At 37.1% G+C, this 20,900-nt stretch overlaps 1 protein-coding gene across 1 annotated transcript; it reads right to left on the bottom strand.

Moving 5' to 3' along the window:
- Positions 1-223: 223 nt before the first annotated feature.
- STRADB (STE20 related adaptor beta) lies at positions 224-20,652 on the bottom strand. The gene is made up of 12 exons (XM_065880595.1): positions 20,521-20,652; positions 17,393-17,489; positions 14,334-14,414; positions 9,427-9,526; positions 6,236-6,357; positions 5,037-5,145; positions 4,044-4,167; positions 2,851-3,022; positions 2,449-2,553; positions 2,045-2,289; positions 1,302-1,344; positions 224-794 (listed from the first exon to the last, which is right to left on the bottom strand). The coding sequence occupies exons 2-12, from the start codon at positions 17,402-17,404 to the stop codon at positions 651-653; spliced, it is 1,257 nt and encodes a 418-aa protein (XP_065736667.1). The 5' UTR covers positions 17,405-17,489; positions 20,521-20,652; the 3' UTR covers positions 224-650.
- Between the last annotated feature and the right edge of the window lie 248 nt (positions 20,653-20,900).

The raw sequence follows: 20,900 nt of genomic DNA, 5'->3' as shown, positions 1-20,900 counted from the left end.
GATCTATAATTTACATAAGTAGAAAAGTGTTACTTTAACCCCTTAACAATTAAAAAAAAAAAGCAAATTACAACTTCTCTATATATTTCAAGTGAATCATTTAATGTGAGTGAGGCTCAGTTTGATATTACCATAAGTATTAACACATGAAAATGGGAAAGTATAAACATTTTCCCTTCTATCAAAAACAGGTTTGATGCCAGGATAAACTAGCCTGTTGGTTTAACAATAGCTGATTAAAAAGGCTAGAGAATCTGGAAGTAAAAAATGTACTTGGAAGCAATGTCCTCTGAGGGCTCATTCCCCTGAGGGCAGCAAAATGCTGAAAAATTTAACTGGCTCAAAAATTATACTGAGAGATCAAAAAGAATAGTTAGTCACAGCTTGGGAAAAAATTTTGAGAACAGATGACACTAAATGTAGTTACATTAATAATTCCAAAGTTTCCCTGGAGTTATAACAGCACTCTGAGCTAACCAAAGGGGCTAGAACCTCATGCTCCTTTGAACAGAGTGGTTTTAAATGATAGATTCTCCAGTGCACCAACTGTATTTTCAAGTATAATTCTAGTATTTGTACCTAGCAATACAGAAGAAAAAGCAGCAGGGAGAAAGTGTCAAGTATATAGGACATAAAAGGGTTTGGCAGCCCTAGAATTCCCAGTTTGAATCTTTTTCATCAGGAAAATCCCATTCCGGCTCAGTCCAAGGTGACACTGGAGGTGGTGCTGTTGATGGCCTGTGACAAGCAGGAGGCAACAGTGAAAGTATTGAACTCTGGCTTTCTTCCTTCATCTGTTAAAGAAACTCAAAATAAGGCTGTTGGTACATAAATTCAATACATTAGTTTTTTTTAGTAAAAAATAACTTTTAAAGAAATCATGTTAAATGTGTTTAAATTGTTTTTAGGTATTTTCACTTAAACATGCCTTTGATTCTGGTTATCCGAAAACAAGAAGTAACAGCCAAATAAACTGACTTTTATCAGAATTATTTTGCCCTTACATCATTTCTAGCCAATATAGAAAAATAAAATATCTCTAAGTTAATCAAAATATAAACTGAGGATAAAGTAACACATGATGATATTCCGTTTGTCTTTACTCATTTTGTTTTGTAGAATGGAAATATTTTAGAAAGTCTATAATTAAACTACCAAAAACGTTTTCTTCTTTTTAACTTTACCTTGTAAGAAAATTATTAAGAATCTTAGTAACCAAACTGTCCCATTAAGCCAACAAAATGATGTGATTTTTTAATAGTATTAAAAAACATCTAGACAACAAAGATAGATCAGCTCACCTGTTTGAAGAAAACATGGGATAATAAACTGCTTGCTGATGGCCTGAAATTTTTTTGAAAAAATTATTTTAAAAAAGACCTCATATTAGAATGTAGATTTTTTGGGTGTAAACTATGTTAGAACTTAGGTTTAGAGCTATAAAACTCAATACACAAAAATTAAAAGGAAAAAATGTATGTAAGGAAGCCCAATTCTTAGCTTCAACCTTAACTAATGGGCAGAATTAATTCTAGAGATAACCTTCAATTAGTCTGTGACTTAACATTTATTAGGCACTTACTAATTATAAGGAACTATACTAGGCATTAAGCGGCTTAAAAAAGATTAAAAAGACACACACCTTATTTCCAAAATGCTAACGCATTAGTTATCTGTGATAATAATTATTGTAATACCAGCAACTAACACTCTTGTACTGCTTGGAAGTTTCTAAAATGTCTTAACATAAGTGCAGTAATTAACGTCCAGAAAGATTAACTGATTTTTACAAGGTGACTTGGTTAGGAAATGATACAGCTGAGACTGAAGCCCAAGTCTTCTGACTTCCAATCTAGTATTCTTCCCATTTGCTCATTGTCTCCACTTGCTTTTAGCATTGGTATTTTCTGGATTAGGCTACTGTATAGTTTTTTGATGAGAAGACTGATAAAAGATTTGAATTTGGCAAGAAGGAAATCTCACAAAACTTCTATAAAATACAAGACACAGATGTTTTACGCTATTTAGAAGTGACCAATATTACCTTTTCTCAGGGTCTTGCTGCAAACAGAGCTGTACCAGGCTAAGGAAGGCAGGAGAGAATGTTTTTGAGGGCGGTGTTTGCAATCTGTCACTATTTACTGTGCGAGTTCCACTGGAGACATGTACACTTTCTCCAATCCCAGAGTCTACACCTGATCGGGAAATTTTCATTCTGGATTCTGACTGAGGGAAAATACTGATATCCAATGGGCTATAAGGAGGACCTTTCAGTTTCTGTAACAACATCTAAAAGAAAGAAAAATTTCCTTCAGTCATTTTCAGGCAAAATATTAAAGCAATAACAACAACAATAAAGGTCCTAAGAGTCTACAGCAAAGATGTTTAAAAGAAATTATATAGAATGTAAGGGAAGGAAAGTAGTTCAGGGATTTTAGCAGCATTTACCTGAGTCCTGTGCATGTCCTGGAAAGGTACCTGCCCACTGGCCAATTCACATGCTGTAATCCCAACGCTGTAAATATCTGACTTTACATTATATCCATGTAAATCCTGTAGAACAATTAATTTGAAGTCCTTTAGTATAAATACCCTTTAAAAAGTTACATACATATGCTTTTTTGATAAAGGGTGGTGAATAATAATGGAAAAAACTCATGAGAAATCAAGATATACCTAATATTTGGTATACATTTAAAAATTCCTAACAATAATTTTGACAAGAAAGAATTTTAAAAGTCTTGCAGTAGGCCTTTCATCAATCCAAATATAAGGGCACAACTGTCCTTTAGTCAAACTCAGAAGACACTTAAGACGCATAGACAACCCAATGCAATGGCCACACCTGACCTGTCTCAGTAGTTCTGGACTCAGCCACGGCTGCACTGATGTGCTGAACTGTGGGAAATCATACACAGCCCTATGCTTCTGTCCGTGCTTAACCAAACTATGCAGATGGGACAGGCCAGAGAGGGTCACTAGGCCATCACCAGAAATGAGGATATGGCTGGCTTTAATACTCCTAGAACAAAAAGAAACAATCCTAAATACTAAGAAACTGGCCAATGAAGAAAGGATAAAAATCTGGTCAGAATAAATCCATGTATTCCCTTGGAAATTAAATACTCCTTAGAAGTTATAATTTAAAGTTAAATGCAATATTATCCAATAAAAGATAGCCTCTCATGGTATTAACAAAATTTATAAAGATATGTCTAATGTAAAATTTTCCTTCATCAAATAAATTATAAAAGAGCCTTGTTTTTCATCCTAAACACGGAAACTGGAAACTAATAGAGCAGGATGGCCAATAGTCTGGTAAAGTATAATAAAACCTTGATTAATTAGAATACTGTCTGCTAGAAATCCTCAGTTAACCAGAATGCTGCTAAGAAACAAACAGTAAGAAAAAAGCTTTGAGGTGAAACAAACAATAAGAAAACAAGCTTATTTAAAAGCAACTTAATTAAAAAGGAAAACAAAGCCCCAATATATCTTAGAACAGCATTGTTTTTAACATTCAGCCAATTACTTCTGCATGTACAGTTTGGCAAAAAGAGAACTGATATTTAGTATGATAATCTCAAAGTGCTACAGAACACTTAAGAAATCAAAGGTTTAGTTACAATCTGTATATGACATAAACATGACATAAAACTGAAAAGCAGATAAAGCAGCTCTTTATTTGCTTAAGGAAAAAACAAAACACAAGAGTTAACTAGGATCCCTCTCCCCACAGCTTATACCCCAAACAGATAGGTTCTTGTAACCCTCATTATTGGGACTTGAGCTGTGCAAAGACAGGCACTCCAACCCAGCACGGAGCACAGCACTTGGCACAGAGGAGGTGGTCTGAACATTTCTGGTGAATGAACTATAAAATGTAAGCATCTACTATACCTACTGGTCCCTTCCTCCCTCAATTTTCATTTGCAAGTTTCCTATCCTCCATTCTAACACTCAACTGCTCCTTCCTAAAAGCTCCCTAAAGGACTTCTTCCTCTCAAATTCTTGCACTTTGTAAAATACAAATAAGTAAATACCTGTGAATACAGCCATTTTGATGCAGATAGTTCAACCCTCTCACTGCTCCAAAGAGAATGTTTCTTATTAAAGTTTCACTCATTCCTTCAGGAAAGTAAGTCCTCAAGAGTTGACTTGCTGAACCTGAAAGAAACCCCTGAAATCTTTAGATGAACACTGAAAGTGATTTTGTTTCTAGCTATGTTTTAAATGTTCTTATCAACCATAAACACACACACACATACACACACACGCTCGCATGCACACGTGTTACATTTTAGAGTCTAACCACTTTCTTATGCCAAGGTAATTTTCCTTCACCAATCTTTCTAATGACATGCTAGAGATTAGGAAAGTGAATTAACAATATTCAATATTACTAAAATAATACATACTGTGTGAGAACATATATATTTTAAATCCACAGGCAATTCACAAAAGCTATCCTAAAAATCAAAGCTCTAGAATCCATTCATTTATTTATTCAACACATCTACTGAACACTACTTGTGCTAGGTATCTTATGAGCACCTGGGGATACCAAAATGAAAAATACATACATGATCCTGCCCTCGAGAAGCTCAAATCCAGTGAAGGAGACAGGTACACACACAGATGTTTACAATACAGTGAAATAAGTTTACAACGCAGAGAAACAAGGATAGGGATGGTGTGCACAAGCAGAAAAACTACTTTTGCTTGAAGACTAACAGCAGCTCTCCACTGAGAGAGAGGAAGGAAACTGAAGGGAAAAAAGACAGCTCATTCAAAGGACTGACTTCTTGGAGAAGCAATCAGTGGTGATTTCAATGATCATGAGACCCATTCTACTTTTTTTTCTGAAAACTAAAATTCAACATGAACCAGATATAAAAGTATATCATGAAATCTAGAATCGGCCATCAGATTTATAAATTAAAAGTAGTGAATCATAAATCTAAGATCACACTCATCCTTAATTATAGCATCCAGGCTAAACCATGAATTATTTTACCTAAAATGAGTTTTCTTACCATAGGCCATAAAAGGAGAAATAACCCAAAGCCAGCTGCCAACAGTGAAAACAGTCCAGTAAGTTGTAATATTGGGATGCCGGAAAAAGTGGGATAGAATCACTGCTTTCTAGCATAGAAACACAGAGACAAGACATTTAAAAACCTTTTTAGCTGATTCACGTTGTTACAAAGCAGAAACTAACACACCAGTGTAAAGAAATTATACTCCAATAAAGATGTTTAAAAAAAAGAAGGGAAAAGTAAATAACAATAAAGTGGATTTAAATAATAAAACAAACCCCCAAAACCCAACCTTTTTCCTCATTATGAAGATAACAGCAGTAGTGGCAGCTTATTAGCACCAATAATGGAGCTTATTAGTACTAAGCACTGTTCTTAGTGCTATCATGTCTTTAAATCTCACAACCACTACACAAAGTATGTGACATTATAATTCCCATTTTACAGAAGAGGATACTTAGAAACAAGTTAGAAAACTTGTCCAAAAGCACATAATTAATGAAAGTAGGATGTGAACTTATTAGACAGTCTGACGCCAGAGGTCACAGTCAATAACTAAACTGTGTTCTTATGATAGAAACATTTAAAAAATACATTAAAATATGAGTATAAAAGTCACTTCTAACATTAAATCATAGAACCACTGTTAACATTTCAGTATAATTTCTTCCAGTCTTCTTCTGTGCAATATACATGTGCACATATAAATAGTTTAAAAATTGGGATAATATCAAAACAAAATCCTTTCCCTCATTATATCAAAAATGATTAGTGACAACTGAAATGGTATTATAATATTCCTGAAATGCAATCTGTTAAAATTTATCAATTCAGAAGCTAGTTTTACTTAGCTGGATGAAAAGGAAACTGTTTGCTTTTGTTTTTTCTATTTTCCTATACGATTATTTGTGACTGGACTGACGAAGGGTATTTAAATAAATTCCAGACCAGTGTTCCAAATATGATATTCATTTGAAGGAACTTATAGTAGTTACCAAAGTTTGAATATATTTGCTCTTTCATGGATCTGGCTTCCAAGTATTCTTTCCATTTCTGTAATTGCATGTTTATTAGAAGAAAGAAATCTACCTTTCTCTAACAGAACTACTAATTTGCGAAAAAAAAAATTATAGTTGTAATCTCCTCAAATAGACATTAAATTAAATGTATCTTTTTTTTTTTTTTTGTATTGTTACCTGTAAAGCTTTCAGGCGTTCTTCAGTGCAGTTTTCCAGATTTGTAATTTTTACAGTGACCAGTGTTCCTGTAGGAGTATGCCGTGCGAGATGGACGGAAGTCAAGTTGTCAAATCCTCTTCCTATAATCAGACGTAAAACTTGTGTTAATGACGAAAGGAAAAAACTGATAATCTGGACTTCATCAAAATTAAAAATTTTGGCTCTTCAAGAAAACACTGTTAAGAAAATGAGAAGGCAAGCCACTGATTTAAAGTATTAACAATATTTACACCTGACAAGACTTACACACAGAGTACTATATAAAGAACTCTTATAGCTCTATAATAAATGACAAACATCCCAACTAAAAATTAGGCAGAAGATTAAATAGGTAAGCCACAAAAGAAGACACAGAAGTGGCCAACAAGCACATGAAAAGATGCTCAAAATAGAGGAGTAGGAATTAAACACAATAGACTATTACACACCTATTGTAATGGTTAGTATTGTGACTTGATAAACAAATTGTTACATTCAAACAGTGGAATGTTACTCAGCAATCCCCTACTCCCAGTCCCTGGCAACCACTGATGAGATTTTTGTTTGTCATGTAAGTAGTATCATAGCAGTTTTTTGTGTCTGGCTTCTTTCACTTAGTATAATGCTTTTGAGATTCTTCCGTGTTTCAGTAGTTAATTTCTCTCTATTGCAGAGTAATAATCCATTATATGTATATACCACAATTTATTTTTATCTATTCATAAATTGATAAACTTCAGTTGTTTTCAGTTTTTTGTGACTACAAATAAAGCTGCCAAAACCATTCTTTAAGTAGACATATGTTTTCATTTCTCTTTGGCAAATGCCTGCAAGTGGGATTGCTAGGTTGTGTACGTTTAACTTTATAAGAAGCGGTCAAACTGTTTTTGAAAGTGGCTGAACCTCTTTGCATTCCCACAAGCCACGTATAAGTACTGCAGTGACTTGACATACTCACTAGCATTTGGTGTTGTCAGTTTTTAAACTAAAAACACCTAGAATGGTAATCTATTAATAGACACCTAATAAATGTTAGTTTCCTCCCTCTCTCCACAGTCACCAAATTCTGTCACTTTTATTGTTGAAATGCAGTTAATCTGAAATTCATCCCTTCCTCCCCAGCGACAAGCATCACTTGCCTTAGCTCAAGTCCTGTCCTTGTTCTCTGGATAGATGCAGTGACTTCCTCACTATGCCCTGCATTCTCGATCAGGACATGCACCAAAACTACTGACGGAACTACTTCAAAAGCCTGTGCCTAGTTCCCATTCACCAGAAATTCTGATTCAGGAGGTCTGTGATGGGATATAGGCACTGCAATTTTTAAAAAGACTCAGGTGATGAGGATGATACTCTGGCTGTAAATCCCTGACATACAGTATCTTCCAGATTGCTGCCTGGAACTGCTGCCAGTTGTCCTCCTAAATTCAACATTTTATCAAAAGAAAGATACTACAGTGCAGCAGCTGAGAGCTTAGACCTGACAGTCACAAGAGTTTGCTTTCAAATCACTAAGTGTATGACTATTACTTAAATTCTCAGAGCCTCAGTATCCTCATCTGCAAAATGGGAGGGCTAATGGGGTGAAATGAAAAAATACATATAATATGTTCAGCCTGATGCCGATTAGATGCTATTATTATCATCATTACTATTCCACAATGTCTCTCTAGTAGAGACGATAAATTCCAAACCTTTCCTTAAATCCACTGAGTAATGAACGTGGTACGTTGCGGGGCTGACAGAGTCTGAACTTCTATATATATATACCCCATATGAGGTCTTTCACAATGGTTTCAAGCCTCCTTTTTCAGATTTACCTACTCCTACTGCCTACTCGCCCTATGTTCCTGAGTCTAGGCACAGAGCAGCTATGTGATAGTCCTTCCTCAATCACCTATTCGAGTAAATTATGTTTTTACGTTTTTTCGATTGACACCATCTGAAAAGTCCTTTCTAATTTGGGGGCATTTTTCACCAGTGCTATTTTAGAAAAGGTCAAATCCTTATTTCTCTTTTGGTCACCTTGACCTGGGCATGGGAGGGTCAATGACATAAGCTTGGTCAATGGAGGATGAAGTGAGTGACAAAAGAAGCAGAGGCAGTCAGAACTCACACTTAAAACTTAAAACCTTACCTAAAATCCCATTTTTAGTAGAAACTTTTTTCAGTTAAGTTGGAACTCACCAGTGGGGCCCAACATCATCTAGTGGGGTTAAAGTACCCTACTAGTGTACATTAACTAGGCTGCTCTTATGCTCTGACCCAGGCTACAGTTCTAGTCACATAGTTTCTCTTGGTTTATTCCAAGCCCATTTCTCTAGCCAATGATTCTGTGAGTTAGCAAAACTGTTCAAAAAATTCTCTTAGTTTAAGTAGTCAGGACTGTTTTTTGTTGTTTGAATAAAAACCCTGACTAGAATATTTAGTAAACTTTTCCTCATGCTTCAGGATCCAGCCCTTTTGCTATCTTCCCTGACTCCTAGAAGAGTCGAGTTGCACAGGTGAACGCTCCATCTTCTCTGTTCCCATAACATTTGCACATCTTTACTATAGTACCTTCCAATGCATAAGACAAAGCTATCTTTCATGTTCGTCTTCCCAGAGAGGATGTGAACTCCTCAAGTGTTTTACATGGCTTTATATTCCTAGCACCTAAGATAGTATCTCTTTGTATTATTTAAGAGATGTTTCTGAATACTCAGAGCAACTTTTCACAGGTATAAGGCTAAAAACAATAACTCAGCCAGTTCCAAACTTAACTGAAAAAAGTTTCTACTACGAATGGGATTTTAGGCAAGGTTTTAAGTTAAAAGAAAGTAATTTGGTTAAAGGACTGTAACTGAAAAGATTTACATGATTTGGTTTAAATCAAATGATCAGAAGTTCCCCAAAATAAAGATACAAATAACAAATGCTTAGATTATTTAGTGTCTTCCTCCTCTACAAGTATTTCAGTGAAAAAGTAAAAATTCTAGAAGGTAATCTTGAAAAAAATCTGGGCTACTGTTTTAGGACAGATAAAATTAACAGATCCGTTTGACTGAGACAATTAACATTTAGTTTTATGCTGTGGGTAACAAGAGAGACCTGCTTACAAAGTAATCTTTTTGTCATCAATTTCATTTCTAACAATGATGAGTCAATTATGTGCAATCCAGAATGATTACCTATTTCCACTTGGAGTTCATAGTGAGAAACGTTGGTGGAACAGATAACTTCACTGGCTCTAGTGGATGGAGGCAACAAGGAAAGGGTTGGCTCATCAACCTGCATTGTTTTAAAAATATGAAAACAAAATAGGTATAAACTTTTTGGTGCCCCAATTTGGTCCCCTACTCCAATGTAAAATACTGATATTGTCTTTTCAAACACACAAGTGCTCATTAAGAAGGCACTGAAAAGGTGGCTTAAGAGACTTTAAGATCCAAAAAGTATTTACAACAGCTAATAAGGGATGCTAGTTATAAAGCTATCAGCCTGTGAAGGGGGAGAGGGCTAGAAAAACAGATTTACAGGTAGTGAAGAATACTTTTCAGCACAATTTCCAGGAAGCATTCTTAGGAGTTGCTAAGAATGGCTGTTGACTCTTCAGGGTATCTAATAAATATATCAAGGGAAGAAATGAAAGGACCTATGAGGAATATTCTATTCTGGTGCTCTTACTTCAAGTGGTTGTCAGTTACAATCATTACACATACATGTATCTGCTCAGCTAATGGAGGTGTTAACAGTCAAGGAACAATTTCCATACTAAAACCTATTCAAAGAAGCTGAAGAAGTTTTTCAAAGATGAGATGAATCAGAAGGGAGGTCAGAAAGAAAAATAAGCCTCAAGAGATGGGAGAACAGAGATAGGGTACAGAAGTCCTGAGTTAATGACCATGTACCACTATGGCCTTTCACGGGATACTATGGAGTCAGAGTGCTAGGTTTGCACCAGATCCCAGTGGCACTGAAACAACATGCACACAGGAGAAAGAAGAGGCCAACACCACTGGCATCATATGATAGCCATGAGGATCTCTAAAAGGACACCAGTACTCCAAAGGCACTTAGCAGCCTTTACAGGCACCAGCAGGTGGCAAGAATCTCGTTACTACCTCCAAGGTAAAGAGAAGGAAGAAGGGAGTTAGGAATGACATTACTATTTACTAGGAATTCTGCTAACTATTTTTTACATTTGATTCTACATGTTCCCCAAGCTTTTAAGAGAGCAGAAAAATATAATTGTAAGCTCATGGTAAAAGGTGAATAATCTGCAAGAGAGATGAAAGGCTATAAAAAGAAATTCTACCATACGATTGGAAATAATCCCAATGAAGAAAGAAATCTAAATAAATCAATGCAATTTCTTTAAAACAAGTAGTCTTAAACTCAGATTTAAAGAACACATATAAGAGAGAGAAAGAAGAGCATATAGCAGTTTAAAAACTGTTTAAAGTGATAAGCTATAAGTCTGCCAGGAAGGCTAGAGCACAGAATGAACTGAGGCTTACAGTTCACTGCTTGAAAAAAATGGCATCAGGTTACCAGATGATGGATTGAAATAAGGCTAATCAACCTCCACTTCGCTTCCCTCAACTCCATCAGGGAAATAGTCTTCTTTAAACTAGAAGCACTTAGATTATAATTAAGTAGCTGAAGCTCAATACCCGAATGGAAATGGTCAAACATTGACTCAATTTTCAAAAAAGAGAAAAAAGGATAAAGGGGCAAGCTTGATGCTGTTGCCCAGTAAGGTCTGGTATCAAATCACTACACAAACAAGTTATGGACATTTAAGAAAACAACACGGTAATCACAAGGAGACAATATAGGTTTACTAAGAGTAAATCATCTTAAAACTAACCTCACTTCTCTTTTTGATTTCATGACTAGTTAGAGAATTAGAAAGCAAAAATCACGGCAGGGTCCTTGTCCTTGTCCAACTTTTTAATAACTTTTTGAACTAAAAATTCAGAAGACCTGGTTAATAAATAATAATCTGGGAAAAAAGTCATGAAAACAATACCATTTACAATAGCACCAAAAAGAATAAAATACTTAGAAATTAACTTAACCAAGGTAGTGAAAGACTTGTACAATGGAAACTACAAAACATTGCTGAGAGAAATTAAAGAAGACATAACTGAATGGAAACATACCTCATGTTCAAAGATTGGAAGACTTAGTATTATTAAAATCTCAAGGGATCCTGAATAGCTAAAACAATGTTGAAAAAGGAACAAAATTGGAGGACTCACTCTTCCTGCTTTCAAAACTTACTACAAAGCTACAGTAACTAAAACAGTGTGGTGTTGACACAAAGACAGACATATAGAGCAAGAGAACAGAATAAAGAGCCCAGAAACAAACCCTCACATATATGGTCAAATGACTTTTGACAAGTGTGCCAAGACCATTCAATGGAGCTAGGACAGTATTTTCAACAAATGGTGCTGAGAAAATTGGATATCCAGATGCAAAAGAATGAAGTCGGACCCTTACCTATACAAAAATTAACTCAAAATGGATCAAGAAAATATTTGTAGGTCATACTTCTGATAAGATGTTAATACCCAGAATATAGAGAGAACTAAAATTCGATAACAAAAAACAAACAACCCAATTAAAAAATGGGCAAAGGACTTTGAATAGACATTCTCCACAGAATACATGTATGTGATCAATAAACACATGAAAAAAGTGCTCAGCATCACTAATCATTAGGGAAATGCAAATCAAAACTACAACGATATACCACCTCACACCCTTTATGATGGCTGTTATCAAAAAAGCAGAAAATGAGTATCGGAGAGGATGTAGAGAAACTGGAACTCTTGTGCTCTGCTGGTGGGAATGTAAAATGGTACAGCCACTGTTGAAAACAGTATGGTCATTCCTCAAAAAATTTAAATAGAATTACCATAGGATACAGCAGTTCCACTTCTGGGTATATACCTAAAAGAATTGAAATCAGGGTCTCAAAGAGAAATTTGTACTCCCATGTTCATAGCAGCACTATTCACAATAGCTACAATGTGGATGCAACCCAAGTGTCCACCAACAGATGAATGAATAAGCAAAATGTAGTATATACATATAATGGAATATTATTCAACCTTAAAAAGTAAGGAAATTCTGCAGTATGCTGCAACACTAGTGAACCTTGAGGACATTATGCTAAGTGAAAAATCTCAGTCACAAAATAACAAATACAGTATGATTCTACTTATACTGGTACTTAGAGTAGTCAAAGATCAGAGACAGAAACTAGAATTGTGGTTTCCAAGAGGCAAGGGAATTATAAGGGAAGGAGGAGCTACTGTTTAATAGGTACAGAGTTTCAGTTTTACAAGATGAAAAGAGTTACAGAGATGAATGGTGGTGATGGTCGTACAATATTATGAATGTATTTGATGCCACTGAACTGTACACTTTAAAATGGTTAAGATGGTAAATTTTATGTTATGTGTACCTAGCACAATAACCCCTCCCGCAAAAAAAGCAGCACTTGTGGAAATTTCCTGAGTTCTAGGCCACTCTCTTGGTAAAAGCAAGGAGTCAACAACAGACACTTTACTTTCTAAACACTACCTGTCTGAAGGGTAATACTTGAATGAAAACTAGGATTGGATACTATATCCTATTGTACAACAAGGTACGTAACTAGAAGACTTTACAGTATTAGCGAGTAAAAAGCGAAATGACAAAAATGATGACAATTGAAGATAAGGTCAGAATAAATTTAAAAATAGGATTAACTGGGGTAACTCTATTTTGTAGGACTAAGGTATCTGCAAGGCAGGTTCTATTTTATAGAAATAATTATAATATAAAATGAAAATTAAGAGATTTAGAGGGGAAGATCCCAGAAAAATATTTATTTCTCAGCATGTTTCTTTAAATATTATTTAATACATCAGGCATTGACCAGGGATGATAAAGATAAAAAAGACAGGATGCCTATTTTATGGGGATCATGTGGAGAGACATATACATCAATCATTGTGAGATAATATAGTAAATGCCATTTTATGAGGATGTCTAAGATCTGTAGGACCATAATAGAAATAAAGGTACAAGAGCAAAGGCTTCAGAGATGTGATACTTGAGCCAACTCTTTAAGCACGAGGAAGAATTTTAGAGGGGTATCTCAAGCAGAAATAAAAGTGTGTGCTAAGACTCAGTAGCAATAAATGAAACTCAAACATTAGACATATTCCATACCATTAAGAGTCCTTATAAAACCCTAACAAGTTTAGGCTTTATCCCATACGCTTTAGGAAACCAATGGCAATTTTAAAGCTGGAAAGTGGCACAAACAGGCCTGTATTGGTAACAGTGTTGAATACTGATCTGAGTGGGAGAGGAGGTTATATGTGTGTCTAGGAAACTAGAGGCAATGTGTTTACCTGCAACAGTCCAGGTGAGAGATGATGAGATTTGAGTAGCAGCAGTGATCAGGTGAAGGAGGGGATGGACTCAAGGGCATTTCAGAGACAGATCCGTAAGACTTGGTGTGTAACTAGATGTGAGGGCAGAGGAAGAGGCAGTGTGAGAACAACTCCAAAGTTTCTAGTTAGGGTGATTTAGTAGATGGATTTTCATTTGCCAAAGCAGGAAATTCAATAGGTCAGTGAAGTTTTGAGAGATTAAGGTTTTACTCAAACTGCACAGAGATGCCTTTGAAAACTCTAACCAGAGGAATTCTACAGACTCATCTGGTGCCCAGGAGAGAGTCCAAAGTTGCAGGTAAAAACTTAAGAATCATCAGTCCTACCTGATGACAGGGTCCCCTCACAACCTAAAGGAAAACCTCAGGTAGCTCCAGACAATCTGAAATCTGAGCAACTGAAACCACAGGAGCCAGTAAGACTGCTTAGGGAGAGTCTGTTTAGGCAGAAGAGCAGAGGCCAATTACAGACTTCTGGAGAATAGCTTATGTAGAGGAAGAAGAAACAGTAAAAGAAGAAAAGTGAAAGAAGAAAGAAGTAAAGAAAAAGAGATACAGGAGAACCAGAAATTATATTCTGTAAAATGGTGTCACAGAAGGCAAAAGAGGAGTATTAATTGTACTTAACCATTTTCTTACCAAGTTTTGATGGGTACTGGTTTCAGACTGCTTTTCAGGTCTGAGTGATTCAACTTGTGTTCGTGAAGTGCAGAAACAATCCTGTAAATTCAGAAATACACTAAATAAGTGAAAAATAAGTCACAAGATAAGGGTGGCATGTGGATACAAAAAAGTCTGTTGACTGGGATGAGGAGCAGAGAGAAAGGGCAACGTGCAGGAACCTGAACTGGAGCCAGGATTCATACTGTGGAGGTAGACAGTATGGGAGAGAATGGAGAAGCAGCTGGGTATGCAGAAGACAAATTTCATATCTGCTATAATTTTACTTGGCGCTAGCTCTGATTCTTGCCCTCTACCCTGGAGGTAGTAACAGCAATTCATTTTTACTGCTGGTGTTAATTTTTAACCCTTTCGTAATCTTTGCAGTGTTTTTCTGAATATTTAGCTAGAGATATATTCTGCTATGCTCATCATATTATTTTTATCTTGATCCTCAGATTTTCTTTTTCCCTTAAGTGTGGGAACCATGTTTATCCACATTAAACCACACATTGAATATATCAATACTTGGAACCAATTTTGTTCCGTAAGGTGATAAACATCTCTAACCAACTCAAATCAAATTAAGAGACTTAGTTCCATTATCACAATTTACATTTTCCTGCATTTCAACTCAGTGTTCTGTTATCACATATTGTCAATAAAGAAATGTAACACCTACACACGTTAGTGGCGTGAAGCTGATGTTATACTTATTTAGGAAGAAAAGGTATGTTAAAAGAAAAGTATAAACAAATTGTATGAAAGAGACTTTTAATTATTTTCAAGCATCTTATGAACATTCATTTTTATATGAACATTAAAGTATAATATCAAATGAGTGTTTAAGACAAGTCCTTCCACGTCTATTTTGCAGTCACTTACTTAATCAAACTTCCTTTAGCTTAAAATATGCCAGAACTTCTCATTAATCAAACTAATCATTTTCCCAGTTAGCCTAAATTACTGATTAAGTTGAATTCCTACAGTCTGTACATATCAATCTTACCAAAATAATTTGACATATATCCCCACCGTTTTATGTAAAACTCACCCCTGAAGAACAAGAGCTAACAGTGTCAAGATAGCTGTAGAATCATTTCCTTTGCAAAGTTTCTATTGGTTTGTGTAGGGTGAATAAAATTTACAATAAAAAAATTACAATAAAAGTTTTTGAAGATACTTAATACTGTTGTTTATATAAAAAACAGCCACCAGTTACATCATTTATATATTATATTTGGTATTTACATATATTTTCCAACATTTGCCCTGAATCTTTCACAATAATCATTCATACTATTGTGTGGGAAAGGGTCAGCAGGCCTAAAACTGCTCTCCTTGGAAAGGCCTGTTTGCAAGGTTGACCCTTGGCTGGTATCTAGGAACTCGGATTTTGGGAGGGTTCCCACCATTCCCCGGTAAGAATGGATCATGGTGTGCCTAAACTGTCTAGGCAAACAACATGGTTTATGCTGAACACCTGCTTTCTTTCTGGGAGTCTGGAATTTTATTCCTGCTGCTCCTTTGAAAACACCACTTCTTAGCTGTCAAATAGAGGTAAAATTTGAATGAGGAAGAATCCTTCATAAGCAAAAACATTAACTTTATCTCAGTTACACAAATATCTCACTGAGGAGAAAACACGAATGTTTTGATTCAAAGGATTCTACATATTTCATTGCAAGAAGAATACAAAGTAAAATTATTAACAAACTGAACAAATATAAATGACCCTATCAAATTCTATTTTTCCAAAAATCCATAATTATGAAATAATAGATTAAGTAAGATGTCCTTTCCCCCAAATTTGGAAGCCCTGGGCAACCATACAGCCCTTTGAATCTCAGTATCTCCATCTATGAAATGCCCTTTTACATCTCATCCAACCTACAAACTGACATAAAATTGTTAATCTTAAGTAATCCTTTAGAGCAGGGGTCAACAAACTATGGTCCACGAGTCAAATCTGACCCGCCACCTGTTTTAGTGCATAAAATTTTACGGAAACACAGACACATTCATTTGCATTTATTTACATATTGCCTATGGCAGCTTTTTCCAAGAGTAACTTAATCACATAGCACACAAATACTACCTGGCCCTCTAAAGAAAAAGTTTGCTGATCCCTGCTTTAGAAAATGAGGTAGATATTTCACCTCAATGTATTTTCCAGATATATAAAGCTCCCCTTTTAAGTAGATAAACTTTACTTTAAACATAAAGTAAATGCATTATATATTTTCCAAATAACTAACAATACAGTCTCCTAACTTCATAGTTCTGCCTCTCAGACTTGGCAAGTGATAGAGTGGATTGGCAGATGTGAGTTTGAGCCCTGGCTCTAATTCTTTGCAATCATGGGCCAAACTCCAAATGAGGATTATACCACCTGCCCTGCTTACAATTTTGAAGACTGAGAGAGCTATAATACATGAAAGTATTTGTAAATTACAAATCATCATACAAATGCACCCACCACTTTTTAAAAGAAATTCAAATATTCAAATAACGTATTATATTCTACATAAGACACAATGAAAGTCCTAAAACTACTTAATCTAGAGTAGATACCATGGACTTAATATAAACAAAAAACACGTTAGTATCTATACATCATATTAGACAATGATCCTAATGTTTCCTGTCTTGTTAAGTCAAGGGGCTTATTTTTCATACTATTTTGCTTGCCTTTAGTCAGATGGAAATTTGTCAAAGGGATTTTTGAAAGATTTAAAGGATAAGACATAGCTAACTGGATGGAAGAGTAATGTCTAAGGACAGTAAATGTATGAGAAAAGTGGGTATGGGACAAAGGAATAGAAGGAGTATATCAGAGAAGTATAGGAGAAGCTCTTTTTTAAAGAGACAAAAACTCAATGATAATTTAACTCATTTTTAAAGACCAGAAGTCTTTCAGATCAAAATAACATCTCAGAGCCTAAGAATATTCCATCAGAGTATGCCTATTAGGGCTTTGCACTAACATCTAATTACTCTATTGACACAAAATTAGATCCACGCTTATAAAAACTTACCAAAAGAGACATTGAATCGCTTTAGTTCACAGAAAGTGAGAAGAGTCCATCTACTCCAAAGAAGATTTCTGCTTTATCTTCAAGATACAGAAATATCCTAGTATAAAAACAGAAGCAAAATAACTTATATTTACATACAAATGCCTTAAAGATCTAGTTGCCATAAACCCACCACTATTTGGGCAGCTATTCTTTGACACAAGGACTACAGACATTCCTGAAAGGTGTCCTTAAAGAACATTTCTGTTTACTGAACACTATTTGGGATCTGACATCACAACAGAAAGGTGGAGTGAAGTTCAAAGGAGGTTCTGAATATTTCCAAAGCCTCAATAAACCTGCATCTCTTCTTCCTCATCTTTTCTATACTACTTTTTTACAGAACCCTAAGCAAATGTAAAAACAATACAGAAAGGTAATGTTGGACCCACTTTTAATACAAATGATGCCCAAGAATTTCCAATGGTTCTACTTAGAAGTAAACTTTGAATCTTCCAAAGCTTCCTTATCCGATTAATTACCTATTAAATCATCTAGGGTAACTGACCAGCAAATATGGGAAAGAGTCAAGATTAGCAACAGAGTAGGAATTACATTTTCTTCTTGCCATGTTTAAAAAAAGATTTTTTTTTCAGTTTTCATGTGAAAATAATATTTTCTGTAGGTTGAATATTTTTTATGATTCTTAGTTCTCATTTCCATTCTTCTTGGAATTTATTGACAGATAGGAAAGATATGCAGATTATTACACAAATAATTCCTGTCCACTTTCACTGATGGAGTATTAATCTCAATAGTTTATGAGGGCTCCAAAAGATGCAGAGGTTTAAAATAGTAACTTATTCAGATTGAAGGAGCTACAAAAGCACCACCAAAAGTTTCCAAATCTTTCCTAATAGAAAGGGTGGCAATGTTCGAAACTTGCTAGTGCTGGGTATTCCCTTACACCTACCCAGTATCTCTTTCACCTAAATTGTGGTTCATTATTTCATTTTAATGAAGTCCCCAAGTTTGATCAAGGCACCTGCAAACATCTGAACAAAATTAGAAAGAAAAAGCTTTTGTAAACCATAGATATTATACAGCAGCATCCAATTTTATTGCTAAGAAAGGATGTCAATTTATTCAGGATATTCACTACAAACCAAAGGAAGAGAATGGGAAGAAGAAAAAAACCCGGAATGGTTTATTTTTGTCACCTGCCATTCATTACCATCAATTTAAGGCACTGGTGTTTGCTGTGCTACAAAAGAGGTAATGCAAAACCTGCCCTGCTCACTTTCCAGGGTGATTCGGATCAATGAAATACTTTATCTGAAAGTGCTCAGAACTATCAAATACTGTATCAAGAAGAGCTTGAGAAGATGCTCTGAAAGGTACCAAATGGTAGGACTCATTTGGAAAGTAAGTTGGCAATGTTTTGATAACTATAAAAATGTTCATCCCTTTGACCCTGTAAAATTCTCACTTCTAGTAATCTATTCTAAGGAAATATCCAAGTAAATGAAGAAACTACAAGCATGTAGAAAGTAATTACCCTGTTACCTGAACCGGTCAAGTATTCATCCCACAAGTGTTTAATGAATGGCTGCTATGGGTCAGGCACTGTGCTGGGCACTGGGGACACTCACTAGTGATCGAGGCAGACAAGGCCCTGACCACTTGGAGCATACATTCCTACAAGCAGAAAGATCAGGGATGTCGTGATTAACTGAATCTCCTGGTTCTCAGGAATTTATTTCTTGCTCTTTCTGTGTAATATCAGTTAAGCTCTTTCTTAAACAACAACAAAAAAACCTTTAAACTCCATTACATTATCTATTTTTTAGAAAAACTCATAAGAAGCAGACACAATCTGTGAGAATTGTCAGTACTAAAGGGGTTGCCCACGCGCATGGCTTAATCCCAGAGGATTTTGCTTAGATGTGACAGACTATTAAGAGATACTTTTATGAGACATTTTGAGGTCAAGGCAACAGCTGCCCCCGCCAAGAGACGGGGCTGGGGGTCGCTGGAGGGCGGGGTATAGGTCTGCCGTCATAATTTTCTCCTGCGTGCTCTTTCACTAGGTATGAACATAAACCCTTTTCAAAAATTCATACTTGAGACTTGTATTTCTAAATGTATTTACAAGTACATCAGTGTGGTCCCTCGCAATTATCTCTAAAAAGAGAATTAAAATAAAGCTTTCTAAATAATTTAAATTTGTTCTAAAATGGAATGGTTCCTCCGAAAGCTTTAATCTGAAAGGTTAACACTTTCTGCGACAATCGGAAGGCGCATCTAAATTACAGAACTCGGGTTTTGAGTTAATTTAAGCATCACCAGAGGCCCTTGTTACAGGGAATGCAAAAAAGCCAGATTTAACTCTTTGCGGAGCTTTAAAATTACTGTAATTTTCAAAGTTATCTTGGGAACCCATAAAATCTTAAAAATTATAGCCACGCACAACTCGGAAGAATTTCCAAACTTAGCATCGTGACTCAGGATTTCAAAAAATATTTACTAAGCGCCTACTGTGTGCCAGGCTCTATCCTAAATAGGCGCTGTCACCAATTCCAATCGAGGAAAAAGGTACGCGACACAACAAATCCACGAGGGAAAAACACAACGTTGAACTTAAATACCGAGGAAGAAACGCGGCTTGAGCGTTCAATTACGTAAAAGCTTCCTTCCGAGTCCTGCTTTGGGGGACTTTGCAGCGAACTCGCAGAAGGCGGCACACAGAGCCGGGCCGGAGGGCACCTTGGGTCTGGAGACTCTGCGTGCCTGTGAGTGCGGCCAAAGGTGACAGCGGCAGGGGGGGGGGGGGGGGGCGCGGGCAGCTGGGCCCGCGCACCTGGCACCGCCGACCCCAGCAGGCACCGCCTACGCCGCACGCAGGTGCCTCGGCCGCCACGCGGCCCGGGACGCCGGGCCGAGCCGGAGCCGCGCGGCACTCAGGGGCCGCTCGCGACGCCGAGCCGGACTCCCGCCACGGCTCCGTCGGCCTCCCGGGCTCAGGCTGGAAGCGGGGCGGCGAGTTCTAGCCTCGAGCTTCCGTAGGCGCGCGCTGGCGGAGCCGCACTCTCTCACTTCGCGACCAGCCCGTAGCCCTTTCCCTCCCCAGCCCTGCCTCCCCTCATTACCCTGGCGGCGACTGCGGCCAGCGGCTCTCCTCAGGCGGCCAGCGGTGCGGGTCCCGGGCGCCAGGCCCGCCCAGCGGCAAAGCGAGCGCGTAAGGCCCGCTCGCGGCACAAGCCGCGGAGCCAGGACGGCGGCGAGACCCGTCTGGCACTGTGGGCCTGGAATTCTGCCCCAACCCCCAGCAGCCCTCCGGCACTGGGCTCGCCCCACCCTGGCCCCAGGGTCGCGGCCCCGCCCCCGCCCCGCGCCCGCCCCGCGCCCGCCCCGCCCCGCCCCCGGGCTAGCAGCGAGGGGCGTGGCCTTTAGAGATAGGGGGCGTGGTCTAGAGGAAACTACAATCCCCAGCAGGTCATGCGCTGGTGCCGTGCAGGCTGCTGGGAGA

Source organism: Phocoena phocoena, chromosome 7 (assembly GCF_963924675.1).
Source record: "Phocoena phocoena chromosome 7, mPhoPho1.1, whole genome shotgun sequence".
NCBI lineage: Eukaryota > Metazoa > Chordata > Mammalia > Artiodactyla > Phocoenidae > Phocoena > Phocoena phocoena.
This window is presented reverse-complemented; position numbering and strand designations above follow the sequence as displayed.